The 17,314-nt window shown below is 44.1% G+C and overlaps 2 protein-coding genes across 2 annotated transcripts in view; both read left to right on the top strand.

The window, feature by feature from the left end:
- Nucleotides 1–2,384: 2,384 nt before the first annotated feature.
- Nucleotides 2,385–3,176, top strand: LOC138349662 (zinc finger protein 100-like). The gene has a single exon (XM_045760635.2). It carries the CDS (start codon nt 2,385–2,387, stop codon nt 3,174–3,176), a length of 792 nt encoding a protein of 263 aa, XP_045616591.2.
- Nucleotides 3,177–3,359: 183 nt separating this feature from the next.
- The window catches only part of LOC123769491 (uncharacterized), a 51,857-nt gene continuing 37,902 nt past the window's right edge, over nt 3,360–17,314 (top strand). The window contains exon 1 of the mRNA XM_045760637.2: nt 3,360–3,398. Within this exon, the coding sequence (XP_045616593.1) occupies nt 3,375–3,398 (24 nt within the window). The 5' untranslated portion in view covers nt 3,360–3,374. The remainder of the gene's footprint in view (nt 3,399–17,314) is intronic.

Below are 17,314 nucleotides of genomic sequence, written 5' to 3'. Positions count from 1 at the left end.
AGGGGGAAGGGGGGAGCCCCAGACCCTCACGGGTCCACCCTGCAGTTCTTCGGCTGATGTGCTTGGCAGTGGTGTGGTGCTGTCTCTACGGGGGTGTGCCAGCCAGGAATAAATTTTTCTGAGGTTGGAAGAAAACGTGCTCAGATTGGGGACTTGTTTATTTTATAATGGTAAAAATTAAATTAATAATAAATAATAAATAAATAATAAATTAATAAATAATAAGTTAATTAATAAATAATTATTATTATTGTATAATAAATAATAATAAATGGTATAATGATAAGCAATTATTTTTAATGAATCAAATAGCTAATTAGGGTGAATGATAAATAATTAGTGACTAATGCATAACAATAAAGTATTAAAGAATAATTATAATGAATAATCATTATAATGATAAAGTATTAAATCAATTACAATTAATAGTTACACCTAAGTTAGTAATTGAAAGTTGCATTATTTGCATTTTACACTAATTACAATTCATGGTAATATTTCTTAGCTATCTGCAGGCTTATCACTTTGGGGGTTCCGGCGGAGCACCCCCAAAGATACCGCAAATGCTTAGCAAGATAGAACAAGTGCCCCCTGAGCCTGTCTGTGCATCGTCCCTTTGAAAAGAAAAGAGGATGCAGAGGATCCCGGGAGGAGGGTGGGCGTTTTGTAAGTGAGCAGCTGCTTGCTTGTCGGGAAGAGGGGCCATGCAGTCTGCAGACAGAGCTTATATAACCTCGGCTCGTTGCGCTCGCAGCTTGGGCAGTTAAAGTCAGCTTCCAGACATACGTTTTTTCTTCCTCAGAAAACCCACCGTTTTTTGGGAAAAAACTTTTTTTTCTGAGGTTGGAAGAAAACGTGCTCAGATTGGGGACTTGTTTATTGTATAATGGTAAATGATAAATGAATAATAAATAATAAATTAATAATAATAAATTAATAAATAATAATAAATAATTATTATTATATAATAATAATAATAACAAATAGTATAATGATAAGCAATTATTTTTAATGAATCAAATAGCTAACTAGGGTGAATGATAAATAATTAGTGACAAATGCATAACAATAAAGTATTAAAGAATAATTATAATGAATAATCATTATAATGATAAAGTATTAAATCAATTACAATTAATAGTTACATCTATAGTTAATAATTGAAAGTTGCATTATTTGAATTTTACACTAATTACAATTCATGGTAATATTTCTTGGCTATCTGCAGGCTTATCACTTTGGGGGTTCTGGGGGGAGCACCCCCCATCCCGCGAGGGCCAGCGGCGCGGAACCCCCAAACCCGAAGGGCGAGCGGCGGCTGGCCGCCGCTCGACTTATATTGAATTTTGTAACTAGCTCATCAAGATTGTAACTTGCATAGCTAAATGAATTGTGGGGTTCACTCCCTGAGCCCATTATGTGCCTCTAACCCTTTCCACTACCGCCCACAAGATGGGTATGGGGTGCATAATAAATAAACTAAACTAACTTACTAGCTCTATCTATAAATCCTTCAATGTTTGTATCTCACCTTGTATGTACAGTATGTACTTTACCTGAATAAAGGGGGGTAGAAATAGCCTAAGCTACTCTATCCCTTTGAGATGTATTTCTTTCTTATCTCAATAAACATACTTGAACTTGAACCTGAATAAACATTTGATTTGATTTGTCAGGTGCCTGAATCAATCGAACACTATCTTCTTCATTGCTTCCGACATCATAGTGCCAGAGTAAATTTCAAACAAGTACTAATCTCACTTAAAATACCCTTTACCATCAAGCATATATTTGGAGGAGGTGACCACTCGTTACAGGAAAAATACCAAATAGTCAAAGCACTGGCTAAATATCTCCAGTCGACCAACAAATTGCGTCACATTTGACCCGTGCCACATTTATACCTGGCGCCACCAACAGCTAAACACAGAAAACAAATGCCTCGCGCAACACCAAGGATCAGCTGACGCCACAAACACAACATACCGCCCTACGATGCGGCAAGTCTCCCACTAACGTACACCTCCGTTTTAGTCGCTGCTCCTCTATCTACAGCACAACGCAACAAGCACCTTTGAAATTCTTATCATCCTCAACATAAACGCCTCTGGTGCACCAGTACAACAATTGTACTGGTGCAGTCATCTGAAGGACAAACCCTTCATGCAAACTGCACCTACTATCAAGAAGAAGAAAACCTTGACACAAACTGCACTTATCATAAAGAAGAAGCACCACCATTGACTGCCAAGTGCTCACATCAAGTCAAGCTCTAAGAAACAACACTCAAACATTTCCTAACCGGCAACATTGACGCGTCTCCAGCCATCACCACTCGTGCAGAGAAAACGTTACACACACAAACTGCACCTATCATAAAGAGGATGAAGACTCACCAGTGTCTAGAGTGTGGGAAGGTATTCACTCGCCCTGGACATATAAGGAGACACATGTTAGTGCATTCGGGTGACAAACCACATAAATGTCCAGAATGTGGGCAGAGATTCAGACAGCTTGGAGACATGAACACTCACATGTTAGTGCATTCAGGTGTCAAACCTCATGAGTGTACAGTGTGTGGGAAGAGATTCAGGCGTCTTGGAGACATGAACACTCACATGTTAGTGCATTCAGGTGTCAAACCTTATGAGTGTCCAGAGTGTGGGAGGAGATTCAATCGTCTTGGAAATATGAAGACTCACATGTTAGTGCATTCGGATGACAAACCTCATGAGTGTACAGAGTGTGGAAAGAGATTCAGTCGTCTTGGAGACTTGAACGCTCACATGTTAGTGCATTCTGGTGTCAAAGTTCATGAGTGTCCGGAGTGTGGGAAGAGATTCAGTCGTTTTGGAGATATAAAGAAACATATGTTAGTGCATTCAGGTATCAAACCTCATGTGTGTCCAGAATGTGGGAAGAGATTCAGTCAGCTTGGAAGTATGAAGACTCACAGGATGGTACATACGGGTGAGAGACCTTTTGAATGTGCTGAATGTGGCAAAACATTTAGAAAACGTGGAACTATTGTACTGCACATGTTAGTGCATTCAGGTGTCAAACCTCATGAGTGTCCAGAATGTGGAAAGAGATTCAGGCAGCTTGGAAATATGAAGAGACACAAGATGATACATTCAAGTGGTAAGCTAAACACTTTGAGTGTGGGAAATGATTGAGAGACTGTTGAAGGATAATGAGCCACATATTAGTACATTTACTTACCTTTAGACTAATATACAATTTTGAAATTGAGCTTCATTATTTACTTGAATTTTTCTGAGTGCCACTAACACTAGTGGCCTCGATGAGGACAGGAAACTAGCAGCTTATCAAAGATCCAATGATGATGATAATGAAAATATTCTGTTATCACCATGTTAGTTGGATGTTCTGCGGAGGTAATTATGTTTATATTTTGTTTGAGAAATATGCTTCATCATGACAGGTAAAGATCCAAAGGTATTATGTTATTTTGTGAAAATTAAATGCTCCTCAAAGACCAGTTAAGAATTAGAGAAGCTGTCAGTGAAGAAGTTAGATGCTCCTCACAGACCATACAAGAACTAGAGAAGCTGTTGTAGAAAAACTCAAAATTGTTCAAAAGTAAAGAAATGCATCTTTATTTTAATGAAAATAAAACAAATTTTTAAATGTATATTTTCTTTGAATTTATTTAAATAATAATGTGCTTTCTATTTTTGTTTTCTGTAGAAATTTGCTTAAAATGTAATATAATCTCTGTAGTTAAGTTTGGAATTTATTTTAATGTTATTTAACATTGAAGCTGGGTGTTGAAATTAGTTTTGGATGTACTCAGAATGAGACCATTTTATTGGCAAGAGAAATATAAATTAAGTATAATAAAGGAATTAGAAGCTCATCAGATTCCTATGCAAAGTAATGTCCATTTCTGTGCGGAGCCCCATTGGCTTCCTGAAGCTATTCCAATAATATAGTGCTATCCTATTTGGGGATCATCAGTCACAGAGTTCTTATTGCCTACCAGGGACCAAAACCAGAACCTGGCCCCTCAGAAGGGCACAGGGAGCAATGGCCTATGAACACTTTACATTTAAAGTATGTCATACGTGCAATCGACCAGTGAAGGGGAAGCACCCAGAAAGGTAGGCAAACCAAAACAGACCACTGTCTGGTTGAAAGTGTCCTCAATAGATCTAAAGAACTCTACCAGAAAGAAAACTAACGAGCAACACTTCGTCCAACTAGCGCTCGTTAGCACCACCTTTCCTCCCCCCACCCCCCTCCAGTCGGGGAAGGGGGAGCCGGCAACCCATCCATTCAGTTATTGACTGATGTGCTGGTGGTCAGAAGTCATCTATGCAGTTCTGGGTACCAGAGCTGCATGCATTTGGGACACCTTCCCTAGGCGCTCGGTGATTACTGTCTTGTCTGAACTGGTTGATTCCTTGCCCCCCTCCATTCAGATGACCATGTTGTCCCAGGTTTAGTTCGTTCTCAAACTGGGCACTTGAATGATTTTCCCTGGGCCTCCAAGATGTGTACGGCATGCCCCTATCCATCCGAGGTTCAGGGCTTGGTTAACACTTTCGCGCTCTCCGCAAAGGTCACTCAGCCAACCGAATGTGCGCGCTGCGTTTTTATCGCTTAAGCGTAAAAACAAAAATGTGTATACTCTTTTTACTCTTCTGACCTTAGTTCTCATGCTACGTATTTCATTTTGGTACCAACGTGTTCGCAATAAAATTCTCTAGAAGAACATTAGTAAAATAAGTCACGAAACATATAGGGATACCAGCACTAAATAAATAACTACGTAGATGACTCGCCGTGAGCGCCCATCAGCAACAAAATGTTTTTACTCTTGGGATTGTAATCACCTCCACACTTGTTCTACAGCGTTAATTTTGGTATCAATGGACTCGCAATGAAATTCCCAACACGGTGATATGAATATAAGCGTAGAATAATGATGCAGCCCGCCCGCAAGAGTGTGGGAAGTGGTGAAATTGTTACCCGGTATCGGTGACGGGACGACGCACGGCGCTTTGAAAGTTTATACTTATTTCACTCTCATGACATTAATTTTCTATGTACGTCATTCATTTTTATGTCAATGTGTTCGCAATAGAATGTTCTATGTGCCCATAGGTAAAAAATATCAACAAAGCGTAAGTTAGAATAGCGACAAATATAAAACAACGCTGGAACATATCAGTGAGCGTCAAACACACACGAAATATTTTTACTTTTGTTATGTTTGTCAAGATTATACTTGTTGCACACAGTTATTTTTGGTTGTTTATTGATCGGAATAAAATTCCCTAAACAGACATATGCATATAATACATGATATGGGGGAAGAATTACCAGTATAAACGGCTAAAGTCACCCACCTGCAACCCGTTTGGGACAAGATACCATTTGATCGAAGTTTTCCACACCTTTCATGAACTTATTGTACCATGCAGCCTAGTGGTGAGAAAGAGACCCTCATAGCGCGCAGTTTGAAACAAACCCAAAGTAAATCGGATAAAAATTGAATTTTATACAAATATTTTAAAAGTTGACATAACTTTATGTCCACTATGCGTTTACGTTAGACGAAACCGAACGCGCCGGCGCGTCCAGATAGCGCGAAAGTGTTAAGTTTTGTGGTGGGGTCGACAGAGTTACCGCTTTCGTTGTCTCGTTTGGATTGAATCTGGCACCTCACATTTTTATGCAATTGACTTGGGTCATGGTGGCCCGTCTTCGTCTTTTAGGTCTTCAGGTCTTGACCTACCTCGACAACTTGTTGGTGTGGACTCAGCTGGTTTGCTCGACTGCTAGCCAGGGATCTTACTCTTTCCCAGCTTGCTGGGTTTGGGTTCCTGGTGAACTGGTGGAAGTCCCAGTTGGTTCTGTCCCAGGTTTGGGCTGGGATTTAGTTGGGATTTGCGACATTGATCGAGTTGCAGTCCCGTCATTGGCTGCTTTTAGGGGGGGGAACCCAGGTCACTCGGAGGTTGCTTAAGCAGCCATGCAGGCAACTGAACTTTGCTCTTCTGGTTTTTTTGTTGGGCAGGGTTTGGCTTTGGAGGCTGTTCTGGTATCATCACAGCAGCCTTTTTCACCGCTCTCACAATTGCTGGGTTTGACCCCCCTGGTATCCTTGCACCGGTTTCTGCATCACCATCTTCCTCTTTGGGCTTTGCCGGGTTCGGTGTCATGGGGCCTACCTCCTCCCTTGCTCAGTGTGTTCACAGATGCCTTGTTGGCTGGGGCTTTGTGACCAGTGCTCACCAGTCCAGCCTGGGGCATTGTCGGCTGTCCATGCATTGGGCTTACAGCATGGTGCAAGAGTTTGTGATGGTGTGGCTGGCGCTGTGGAGGATTTGACTTTCTCGGGGCTCGGTGATCTGGCTCCATTCAGACTGCTCCCCTGTGGTTCATTGTCTCAACTGGTTGTGGGGGAAGGGTCACTTTGATCCATGGCTCTTTGAGAGCTGGTCGCTTTGGGTAGCTCTTCTGCCGAGTTCTCGGGGCTTCGTACCATTCACATTCGGGGAATGTCCAACGTCCTGGCAGACGGTTGATCATGCGTGCTTCATTCCTCTTTCTACAGAGTGGACGGTCGATCATGCATTGGCCAGATGTATGGGCACCGCAGGTGGACCTTTTTGCATCTGCGTGGTCTCGGCGTCTCCCATTGTATGTAGCACTATTCCCCAACTATGAGACTCTCATGGTGTATGCTTTTTTGGCAAGACTTGTCGAGATGGGAGGGTTTCTGTACCTCTACCCCCCAATCCAGCTGTTACTCTGGGTTCTGTCTCCGCTGGAATCCTATCAGGGGAGAATTATTTTCCTGGCCCGATAGTTACCGGCCCAGCCTTGGTTTCAGGTGCTGCCTACTCGGTGTTCGAACCCGGGCATTTTTCCGTGGCTCTGCCTCTTTCAACAGCTTTGGCCGGTGAGGTACCTCCCTGGTTCGACTTACTCCTCTGCATTATGTGTCTGACATCTGACACGTGTGTATTGCCCTTTGTATGGTGATCAGGTGGCTTTTTTGATGGTGTCTCACCTGCGGTCTTTGTCTCAGTAACAATATCAAGTCTCTTCGTGTTCTTATCCCCATTTTCTTTCTCTTCGTTGGGATTCATCGGTGTTAGACCGGGGTATTTTTTCCTTTGTCTCTTGGCTTTTCCTGGATCGGCATTTCATGCCGAATTCTGTCGTCTTTTATCGTGCGGTGTTGGTGTGGCAGCTGCAGCTTGCATTTTGGGTGGATGTCACTTCCGCTCCATTTCGCAAGTTTTCTTGTTCATTTTTTCACCTCCGGCCTACTCATGCACTGCCTGAACCTTCTTAGTTCTTGGATTGGATTCTTTTTTTTTTATTTCCCTCAGTATGTGGTTACCCCTTTCAGTCTGTGATTGTTTTTGGAAGGCATTGTTTTTATTTGCCTTGGCCTTTGGGGGTCAGGTTGGGAAGCTTCGTGCTTATCTCTGGTGCTGCAGATTTTGTTCCTTTGGTCCCGGTGGTCATTTTATTCGTTCGCAGCCGACTCCTTCTTTTCTGGTAAAGAATAAGATGGCGGGCTTCCGGAGGGGTCCATTGGTGGTGGATGCTTGGTTGGTTTGGCTGTAGGTGCATGTGCTGTGTTGGGTAGTGGCTTTGTGCCACTACCTATGGGTTACCGGTTCTGTGTTGGTGGACGCATCCACCGGTCGGTTAATCCGGTTTCCTGGTTCCCTTTTTCAGGGCTCATGTTTCTCAGGTTATCTGCAGTGTCATTAAGTCTAGCCAGTCTGTGGTCTACCCTTGCGCCCATTGTGTTCGAAGGTATGCCGCTCTTTTGGCTATCTTTGGCAACACGTCTTGTGACAATTTACGGGGATGGGGGATTTTGGAAGTCAAACAGGGTGCTGGCCACCAGATATCTTGTGAATGTCCCAGTTCCTCTGCAGCCTTGTGTGACCTTGGGGTGCCTGTCACGGCCATCTGTCTCTTTCTCGTGTTGATACCTGCAGTGCTGCTGCCTTCATGGTACGCCTCTGTTTTCGTTCTCTGTTTGTAGTTAGTTTCAGTGATCCGATGGTGCTCCCACAGAAAACCAGCGTTGAATGTAATGAAATGTCAGTTTCTGGGTGAGCCCCAAAGGCTCCCTTACACCCTCTCTTCCTCTGGTTAGTGGCTTTCATCATTCAAGAACTGAACTGGTGGGTGGCTGGTTCACCTCGACCACTTCCCCATCCCCTGCAGTGGGTAGGCGGGTGGGTTGTGGCACTTAACGAGTCGGGGGCAATGTTGGACGAAGGGTTATTTATTTAATTTTTTGGGAGTTCTTTTGCCTCTTTTGAGGGTGTAGATCACAATTTTCAACCAGACAGTGGTTCGTTTTGATTTGCCTACCTTTCTGGATGCTAAAGTGTTTATAGGACATTGCTCCCTGCACCTCTCTGAGGGGGGCCAGGTTCTGGCTCTGGTCCTCGGTAGGCAACAAGAACTCTGTGACTGATGACCCCAAATAAGATAGCACTATATCAGTGGGATAGCTTCAGGTAGGCTCCAGGGCTCACCCAAAAACTCGCGTTTAATTACGTTCAGCGCTGCTTTTTTTTTATTTTATTTTTGACCTATTTATGAGTTTTTACTACTCTTGGTTAGATATATAAATCACCTCAAAATTTATAGTAGCCAAACTTTGTCATTTATAACTGTCCAAGTCAGAAATTTGTATTTCTCTAGGCTAACTTCATCAGTTAGAATATATTTGCCTGACTGGCAATTATATTAGTCTGATAGTAGTACAGTCAGGTTCGTTCTTGGCTCACAATCAAGAGTTCCGGGTTTGAATCCTGGGCAGCACAGAAATGGTTGGACTTCTTTCTTATCACCAAATGCCCCTGTTAACCTAGCAGTAAATATGCATCAAGAGTTGGTCAGCTTGTTGTGGGGTTGCATCCTGGGGGAGTCAGTAATTCATGCCTGGGGGAAACTCGTATATAAGCCTAACAGATACAGTTCTGTATGTATAAACTGGCTGCCTGTTTGTCTACATAATGAATCATTATTATTAATTTAGAACAATTTCCAACCTATACTTTATTCAAGAGAAAATAAAAAAGTACCTAATTACATCCTCAAAGTTTCCTACCTTGTGCTCCAAGCTCACACAGTATCTGGTGCTACCCGAACCCGTCCTCTTAAAAATAATGTCGCTTTTCGCTGGTATGCGCGCTATGGCCAAAAGTAGACGTAATTCGAAATGAAATTGACTCACAAAAGTGACGTACTGTTCCGTTTTCTGTTTGAGTCCTCCGGCCTACGCGGAAAGGTTAGGATGTATCAATGCAATCAATATCAATGCAATCATTCTCTCTCTCAATATCAATGCAATCAATGCAGTTTTCTCATGAAGTACGGTGATCCCTACCAGACCATGTTGGATATGCACCCAACAGCAATTATGGTACAAAGTTGAGTGAGACTCGGCCCAAACATCAGGTCTCCATCCTTCAACAGCCAGACATTCGAGAGAAAAGAGCAAAATTTCTAGGTACTCTGTTACGCAAAATCATCAAATTTTGTGGTGGGGTCACCATGGCAACCAACCTTTTTTTAATGACAGCACTGGGCAGCCCCGACCCACCGATGTTGGTTACCTATCCCTCTGCTATCATTCTGCAAACTTGAGTGAACTAGCCTAAAGCATCTAGCTTCCGTCCTTGGACAGACAGACTTATGGATGCAGACTTAATAAGAGATATGCAGGTCAGGAGTAATTGCACTAGTTTACTGATATCGGGAAACAGAGTAATCAACAGCCTGGTCCAGCAGGCAGAGTAAGTTAGTACACACACCGGCACATTAAGGGTAATTAACACAACGCCACAAATATCAACAACAAAACTAAACACCTCTTGACTCCCTGTTATGTGATGTATATTGTTAAAAAGAGTGTTGCCATTGAAATAATTGTAGAGACATGGACAGGTCCAGTGGCGCCAGAGGAGGTGGACCCGCGGGTGGTGGACGCGACCTGCTTGCGTCTCTACCAGCGACTGTGGGGGCTGGCAGTGAGCAAGTCCACCCACCAGCTCCACAGTGTCTTCACGCCAGCAGAGAGCAAGGCTCAAGTACACGGGCTCTCCAAGCTCCAGGACACTGACCAGGTTCAGGACCAGACCACTGACAAGGCCTACAACCCGGACACTGACCAGGCCCACAAGGCCAATGACCAGTCCCACAACAAGGCCAGTGACCAGGCCCACAACAAAGTCAGTGACCAGGCCCAGAACCAGGCCAGTGACCAGGCCATTGACCAGATCCAGAACCAGGCCACTGACCAGGTCCAGAACGAGGCCACTGATCAGGTCCAGAACCAGGCCAGTGACCAGGTCCAGAACCAGGCCACTGACCAGGTCCAGAACCAGGCCACTGATCAGGTCCAGAACCAGGCCAGTGACCAGGCCCAGAACCAGGCCATTGACCAGGTCCAGAACCAGGCCACTGACCAAGTCCAGAACCAGGCCAGTGACCAGGTCCAGAACCAGGCCATTGACCAGGTCCAGAACCAGGCCACTGACCAAGTCCAGAACCAGGCCAGTGACCAGGTCCAGAACCAGGCCATTGACCAGGTCCAGAACCAGGCCACTGACCAGGTCCAGAACCAGGCCACTGACCAGGTCTAGAACCCGGTCCAGAACCAGGCCACTGACCAGGTCTAGAACCAGGCCACTCACCAGGTCCAGAACCAGGCCACTCACCAGGTCCAGAACCAGGTCCAGAACCAGGTCCAGAACCAGGCCACTGATCAGGTCCAGAACCAGGCCACTGATCAGGTCCAGAACCAGGCATTGACCAGGTCCATAACTATACCAGAGACTATTTACAGTACAAGATCAGTAACTAGGTCATAGACTATTTTCAGGACCAGACCACTGACCAGGTCAGTGACCATTTTCAGACTATTGTCCAGGTCCAGAACCAGGCCACTGACCAGGTCAGGCAGCCAGCCAGGGCTCCAGGTACCTTAGCGTATCCAGTACTATATCCCTAGACCACGGGTTGTGGTGAGCCCGTAGTGGACTTACCTGGCTTAGGAGAGGGGCTGTAACTGCCGCTGATTGACTGATTGATGAAGAATAAGCTACCCAAGAAATGGCATGGGCATGAATAGCCCGTAAACTACTGCTGGAGAAATCTAGACATTTATAAGTGTGGGTACACCTCACTCTACGAATCATCTACCCATCCAATCGTCCCCCCCAATCGTCGGGAGCGGCGAAGGGTAGAGTGAGGTGATTGGTGCCTGCCTCCGGCTTCTAGCGGTGTGCCAGATCTTCCCTTCCCTCTGGATCAATGGAGGACCATCGAACAGTTGTATATTCGAAGTCGAGTTCACCTGGATGTTGATTACAGGTATCAGCTCCCAAATGAACACAGCCTCAAGTGTAAGAAGCCTCCTACGATCGTCGTGGCGCGTGATTACTGTCGTATATTTCACTATGTCTTGGCTATTTTGAATGGTGTTGTGGTGTTCCAATAAAAATTGAAAGATTTAGTGGTCTAGTGTTTCTTTACCCTCTCGTTTGTAGAAGATATTTGCGTAGAATGGAAAATATCCAAAAGAAAATTGATAATAGTCACCATGCTGTTCTGTTTAATTGTGTAACTAGCTTCAAAAGATTGTCCCTTGCTAAGCTAAATGAACTATTATGTTCCCCTGTAACCCTTTCCACCACCGCTCACGTGATGGGTATGGAGTGTATAATAAAGAAAGAAATTGAATGAATTGTTATATATATATATATATATATATATATATATATATATATATATATATATATATATATATATATATATATATGTCGTACCTAGTAGCCAGAACGCACTTCTCAGCCTACTATGCAAGGCCCTATTTACCTAATAAGCCAAGTTTTCACGAATTAATTGTTTTTCGACTACCTAACCTACCTAACCTAACTTTTTCTGCTACCTAACCTAACCTATAAAGATAGGTTAGGTTAGGTAGGGTTGGTTAGGTTCGGTCATATATCTATGTTAATTTTAATTCCAATAAAAAAAAATTGACCTCATACATAATGAAATGGGTAGCTCTATCATTTCATAAGAAAAAAATTTGAGAAAATATATTAATTCAGGAAAACTAGGCTTATTAGGCAAATCGGGCCTTGCATAGTAGGCCGAGAAGTGCGTACTCGGCATTGTACTCGGCACGTCCTTGTACCAAAAAAAAAAATACATATATATATATATATATATTGTTACGGTGCCCTCTCCTACCTCTTTCGTTTGCCTGCTTTAAGAGTCATATCAGCTCTCCCTACTGATTCTCTGAGGTTCAGGGAGTCTAATGATATATGTGGCGACCAGACCGGCTGCCAGTTAAAGGAAGGAAGTTACATTATAAGTTGTAAATAAAGAGAAATTGGCGCCCTGTTATAAAATGAAAGAGTATCCCCTAATGCAGATATGACCTTTTGGAAGGGACACTGGCCGATCGCGGATTGGCCGACGTAGGTCGCGGGCGACAAATCAGGGCCCGCCATGACGTCACCGAGTGCCCTGGGCGGCGCCAACGTCAGAAGTGACCCGACCTTGGAAGCGACAGGACGCACCTCGGTCTGCTCTCCAGGATTAGAGGCTCTACAAGCCTTTCTTGGTGGATTAGTGCTGGCTATTGCAGCCCACCGGATATATTGGAGACCCCGCGCTTCTGGGAAGCAAAAGGAACCAAGTTTATTGAGCGGAAGAGGGCCAAACTTGGAAAATATTCAGCGACGACGCAGGGCGGCGACGTTGGACGTTGAGGGTCAGAAAAGGTGTGGCGGGCAAGCCTAGCTGTGACTGGGTCACATCCACTGAGGGTCTTGGAAGGACGACACCGTGCCTAGGACAAGGAGCAACGCCTTGTGGAAGGGGCAAGTGTGGGAAAAATAGTGATTAGCTCAGCGCCTACCGATGAACCAGGATTGGGGCAGCTGAATCTCAGGGATTGGAACGGCGACGACGCGAAGGCTCCACGACACCTGAGGACCTGTGGAACGTCCTGGATCGTCAAGGATCGACCCAAGGAAGCGTGGGAACCTCACACCATCGAGGGACAGGCGTCGTGAGCCAGGAATGTAAGGTAGATCATTTTCCCTCCCATTACCCCTTGTGTGAGTAGGCTAGTTAGGCCACAATAGTTATGTATGTGGCAACAGGACATTAATACTTTAGTAGTAGAGTAGGCTGCAAGGCAGCTTGTGTCCAGGACTGTCAGAGGGGACAGTGTGTATGGATGGCAGGACAGTGAAGGAGAGGCGCCGACGTGGTGAAGAGGCCCTCCTGTGTGAGAGTGTGGGACTCCTGTCTTTCTGCTCAGTTGAAGGAGTGTTGGAGGTCGTGGAAGAAGAGGCTGACGATCTCCAGACTTATTATCCATATTTCCATATTCATGTATTACTTGTGATTGTGTGTGTGTTCATGTAATTTGCATCAGTAAATTCACACATTTTATCACTGTGTTTAAGTGTGCCTCCATTTATGATAATTCTCTATGAGCATACACGAAGGTTATCATAGTACCACCTAGGGGACACAACGTTCTCTATAGAAGTTCTTATTGCCTGGAGGGTGGTAAAGACAGCACAGACTTACATAAAAGTGTACCCTTAGCCATCCGATCAGTATCGGTGCCTGAATGGTGGCAACTATCAACGTAGTGGCTAGAGAGAGGTAAAGCCACACAGACCTTCCTGGGAGAGTACCCTGGGCCAACAGTCTAGTAGCAGATCTATGGGAGTAGCAATCTTCTGGCTACAAACAATATATAATACACCCACTGAACTGCATTGCTGGGGTGCAGATATAATAACCCAGCTGGCGACCTTGCTAAGAAGAAGATAGAGAAGACAGGCGGGAAAGGAGTTCCTGCAACCTCTTTTGTCTGGCAGGCAAGACTCAGGGTGGTTATTGTTATAAGGTAAGCCTGAGTCTTCCTTCACTCCTCCACGGGTCTAGGCCGGAACTGTTAACAGCAGTTTCCCCGTGTTTGACTGAAGGGCTTCCAGGGTGAATCAGTGGCACCCCTTTTGTGGTGGAAGCAAAGACCTGCGGAGGTGGGCATTGTTGGTCCTCTCCTGTGTGACCAAGGAGACTCCGGTGAATCCCGGGAGTCGGAGGGGCTGAGTATTCGGCCTTTTGAGCCCCTAGCAGCCGAGTGCTAGCAGAGCCCCGGCCCACCACCCTCCACGTGACAATATATATAACTGAAAACTCACACCCCAGGCTTGTTCGTATTTGTGTTCCTCACGTGTGCCCCAAAGAATGAGGTGATTTGATAAAATACTATGCCCAAGATTACCATCCGAGTGCCGGCGGAGGGGGGGGGGGGTGGCTCAAATAGCTTCGGCTATCACCTCCTTATATCCGGTCGTGATTGTCGAGTGGATTAAGGTTTTCTGTACACACCACTTGCATTGCTCCTGGCAGTATAGGTTCGAGTCACTTCTGGGGTGTGAGATTTCAGTTGCATATAGTCCTGGGGACCATTCGGGCATTAACCATTAGGCTACCCTCAGATCGTTAAAGGGCGGAAATTTGGGTGGGTTTTCCACCACGATATCTTACCGACCCCCCCCCCCCTCCCACCCCCTTCCAACGACACCAGAGGAATTGAAATTGAAATAAGTTTATTGAGGTAAAATACACACAAAGGGATGAGGTAGCTCAAGCTATTCTCACCCCGTTCAGTACAACGTGTTAGTACACACATCACAAACAATAAACCTGTTACCAAACATTCTGAGAGATAAACATGTACATTTCCTCCTTCACAAGTAGAATGGTATCAGACGTACACACAAATACTTTTATGACCTAGTTATACTGTATAGACAATTTGCAAGAGACATGCAGATAATTCAACAAAATATTACAGTCTTGGTGCAAAATTCTTATATCTCTCAAGAATATCATCAACCTTTCCTTCGTGACACATCCAGGCTATTTGCTCAAGAACAGTCCTTATCTCAATGTTTCTATATACATTAATCAACGGACAATCAAGAACATAATGGGCAAGGGTGTGAGACCTTAACATACCACATAGTTTACACTTCGTGTCATTATCATGAACACCTATCCCATATTCCCAGTAATATTTGTACCCAAGCCTGAGCCGCATGTACACAGAGTCACTCCAAGCATTTCTCCTTTTACCATAAGTGAAATGGGTGTTTTGACTCACATGTAGTGTTGCATGGTTAGACTTCTCTCATACATTATCCCTCTCCTCTCCACTCCTGCCTGTGCCTGAATATTTCTGATTTTGCTTCTTATTTGTCTCATTGTGAATTCCCATTCAATGTCAACTTGTGGTTTTGATGTGGCACGTTTGGCCAAGTCATCCGCCACCTCGTTGAGCACTATTCCAACATGAGATGGAATCCACATGAATTTCACACTATGACCTTTCAGCTGTATCTCAGTTATTCTTCTCTTACAATCCTCAACTATAGACATGAAGACTGGGTTTCGACTGTTTAAGGACTCCAGTGCTCCTCGGCTATCGACAAATACAAAAACATTTTTGTCGTCATGACGTACTTCCTCCAAACACGCCAGAATGGCCTGCAGTTCAGCTTGTGTGGATGATATATAATTACTAAGTCGGAGTTCAATTATCCTGTCCACAGTCCCAAACTCCGTATATTCCCTTATTAGGACACCACACCCTGCCCTGCCATCCTCCGCCACCGACCCGTCGCAATATACATGTAAACTGTTGCCTCTTGGTAACCGAGATATCATGCTTCCATACAAACACCGTAATTGTCCCGGTTCATGATGAATCTTTTTCACCTTGAGGGGTACAATTTCGACGTCTATTTTCTGTACTTTCCAGGGAGCAGACATATTACACTGTCGAGAGGGTTTACAGCAGTCAAGTACATCGTATTCCCTGAGGTCATGAGCTAATCCCCTCGCGTAGCGTGTCTCCCTCAGTTTCCTGGAAGTGTGTACGTCACTCAAGCAGGTCTGAACGCTCTCAAACAGCTTATCCCCTCCTTTTCTCCGCATGAAACGAATAGCTACTCTAGTGTTAATGTCACGGACTCTATCACACACACTCTGTAAATTTAATTCCATTCTCATTATTTTAATCATTGCATTTCTTTGACATCCAAGAATAATCCTCATAGCCTCGTTCTGTATCAGCTCTATTTTTTGAATTCTGCCTTGGCCTGTGTAAGACAAAACGGGTGCTGCGTAGTCTTATCAGGGACCGAACAGTGCTTATGTATAACATCCGTAAGATAGGTACCCCAACACCTTTACCAGAAAAAGCCAGTGCTTTTAGAGGATGCAGACGGGCTTTACATAAGGTGCTGATATGATTTATTTCAGCATTTTTACTCTCACATGTGTATCCAACATACATGCCCAGATACTTGTACTTCTGAACACGGCTCAGTTCCACACCATTTAGAGTAAGTGTTATATTTCTTCGTTTCCTATACTCATATTTGGTTTTATCTGCATTTATAACTAAGCCTAACTTGTGACAGGTTGTACCAAGTATGTTAAGAGCAGTTTGAATTTTGTTCCCGGAAGTGCCTTGTATAAGAATGTCATCAGCATATATGATCGTCGTGACCCCTGGAGGATACATCTCTGATGCTAATCTGTTCATTAATACATTGAATAAGGTGGGACTTAATACTCCCCCTTGTGGGGTACCTAACTGAAACCTCCGTTCCTCAGACATGTATCCCTGATAATACACCTGACCTTTTCTGCCTTGTAGATAATCCCTTATCCAGTGTAGCAATCTCCCTGTTATTCCCAGATTGGCTAATTCGTATAAGATTACTTCCCCATTGGCTTTATCAAATGCTCCTTGTAGATCAACAAAAACTCTACAATTGTCACACATTTTAGACAAATACTTTAAGAGACAATCCACAGTACTTTTGCCTTTGATAAAACCAAAGAGATTACTGGACATGTTATCACCTACAAGGTAGAGTAGCCTATTTAACAAAATCCTTTCCATCATTTTACAAAAGCAGGATATTAAGGAGACAGGTCTGTAGCCTCCGTTTGACTTAGGGATAGGAATGATGACAGCCTCTTTCCATTTTCTTGGTAACTTTCCCTCTCTATAACTCATATTAAACAAATCAAGTAAGGGACTAGGTTTCATACCGGCTAAATAATTAAGAATGTCATACGTTACTCCAACTTTCCTGGGAGCAGTAGAGCTGCCACTTTTTATAGCATCCAGTAGCTCATTGTGAGTTATCTCAGTGCACGCTATAGATCTTGTATTTAAGCC

This window comes from Procambarus clarkii, chromosome 63 (assembly GCF_040958095.1).
Source record: "Procambarus clarkii isolate CNS0578487 chromosome 63, FALCON_Pclarkii_2.0, whole genome shotgun sequence".
NCBI classification, from domain to species: Eukaryota; Metazoa; Arthropoda; class Malacostraca; order Decapoda; family Cambaridae; genus Procambarus; species Procambarus clarkii.
Note: the sequence above shows the minus strand (reverse complement) of the source record. Positions and strands in the feature narration are given on the sequence as shown.

Coding starts and splice junctions, on each gene's coding strand:
- LOC138349662 (XM_045760635.2), top strand. CDS start 2,385: ATGAAGACTCACCAGTGTCTAGAGTGTGGGAAGGTATTCACTCGCCCT.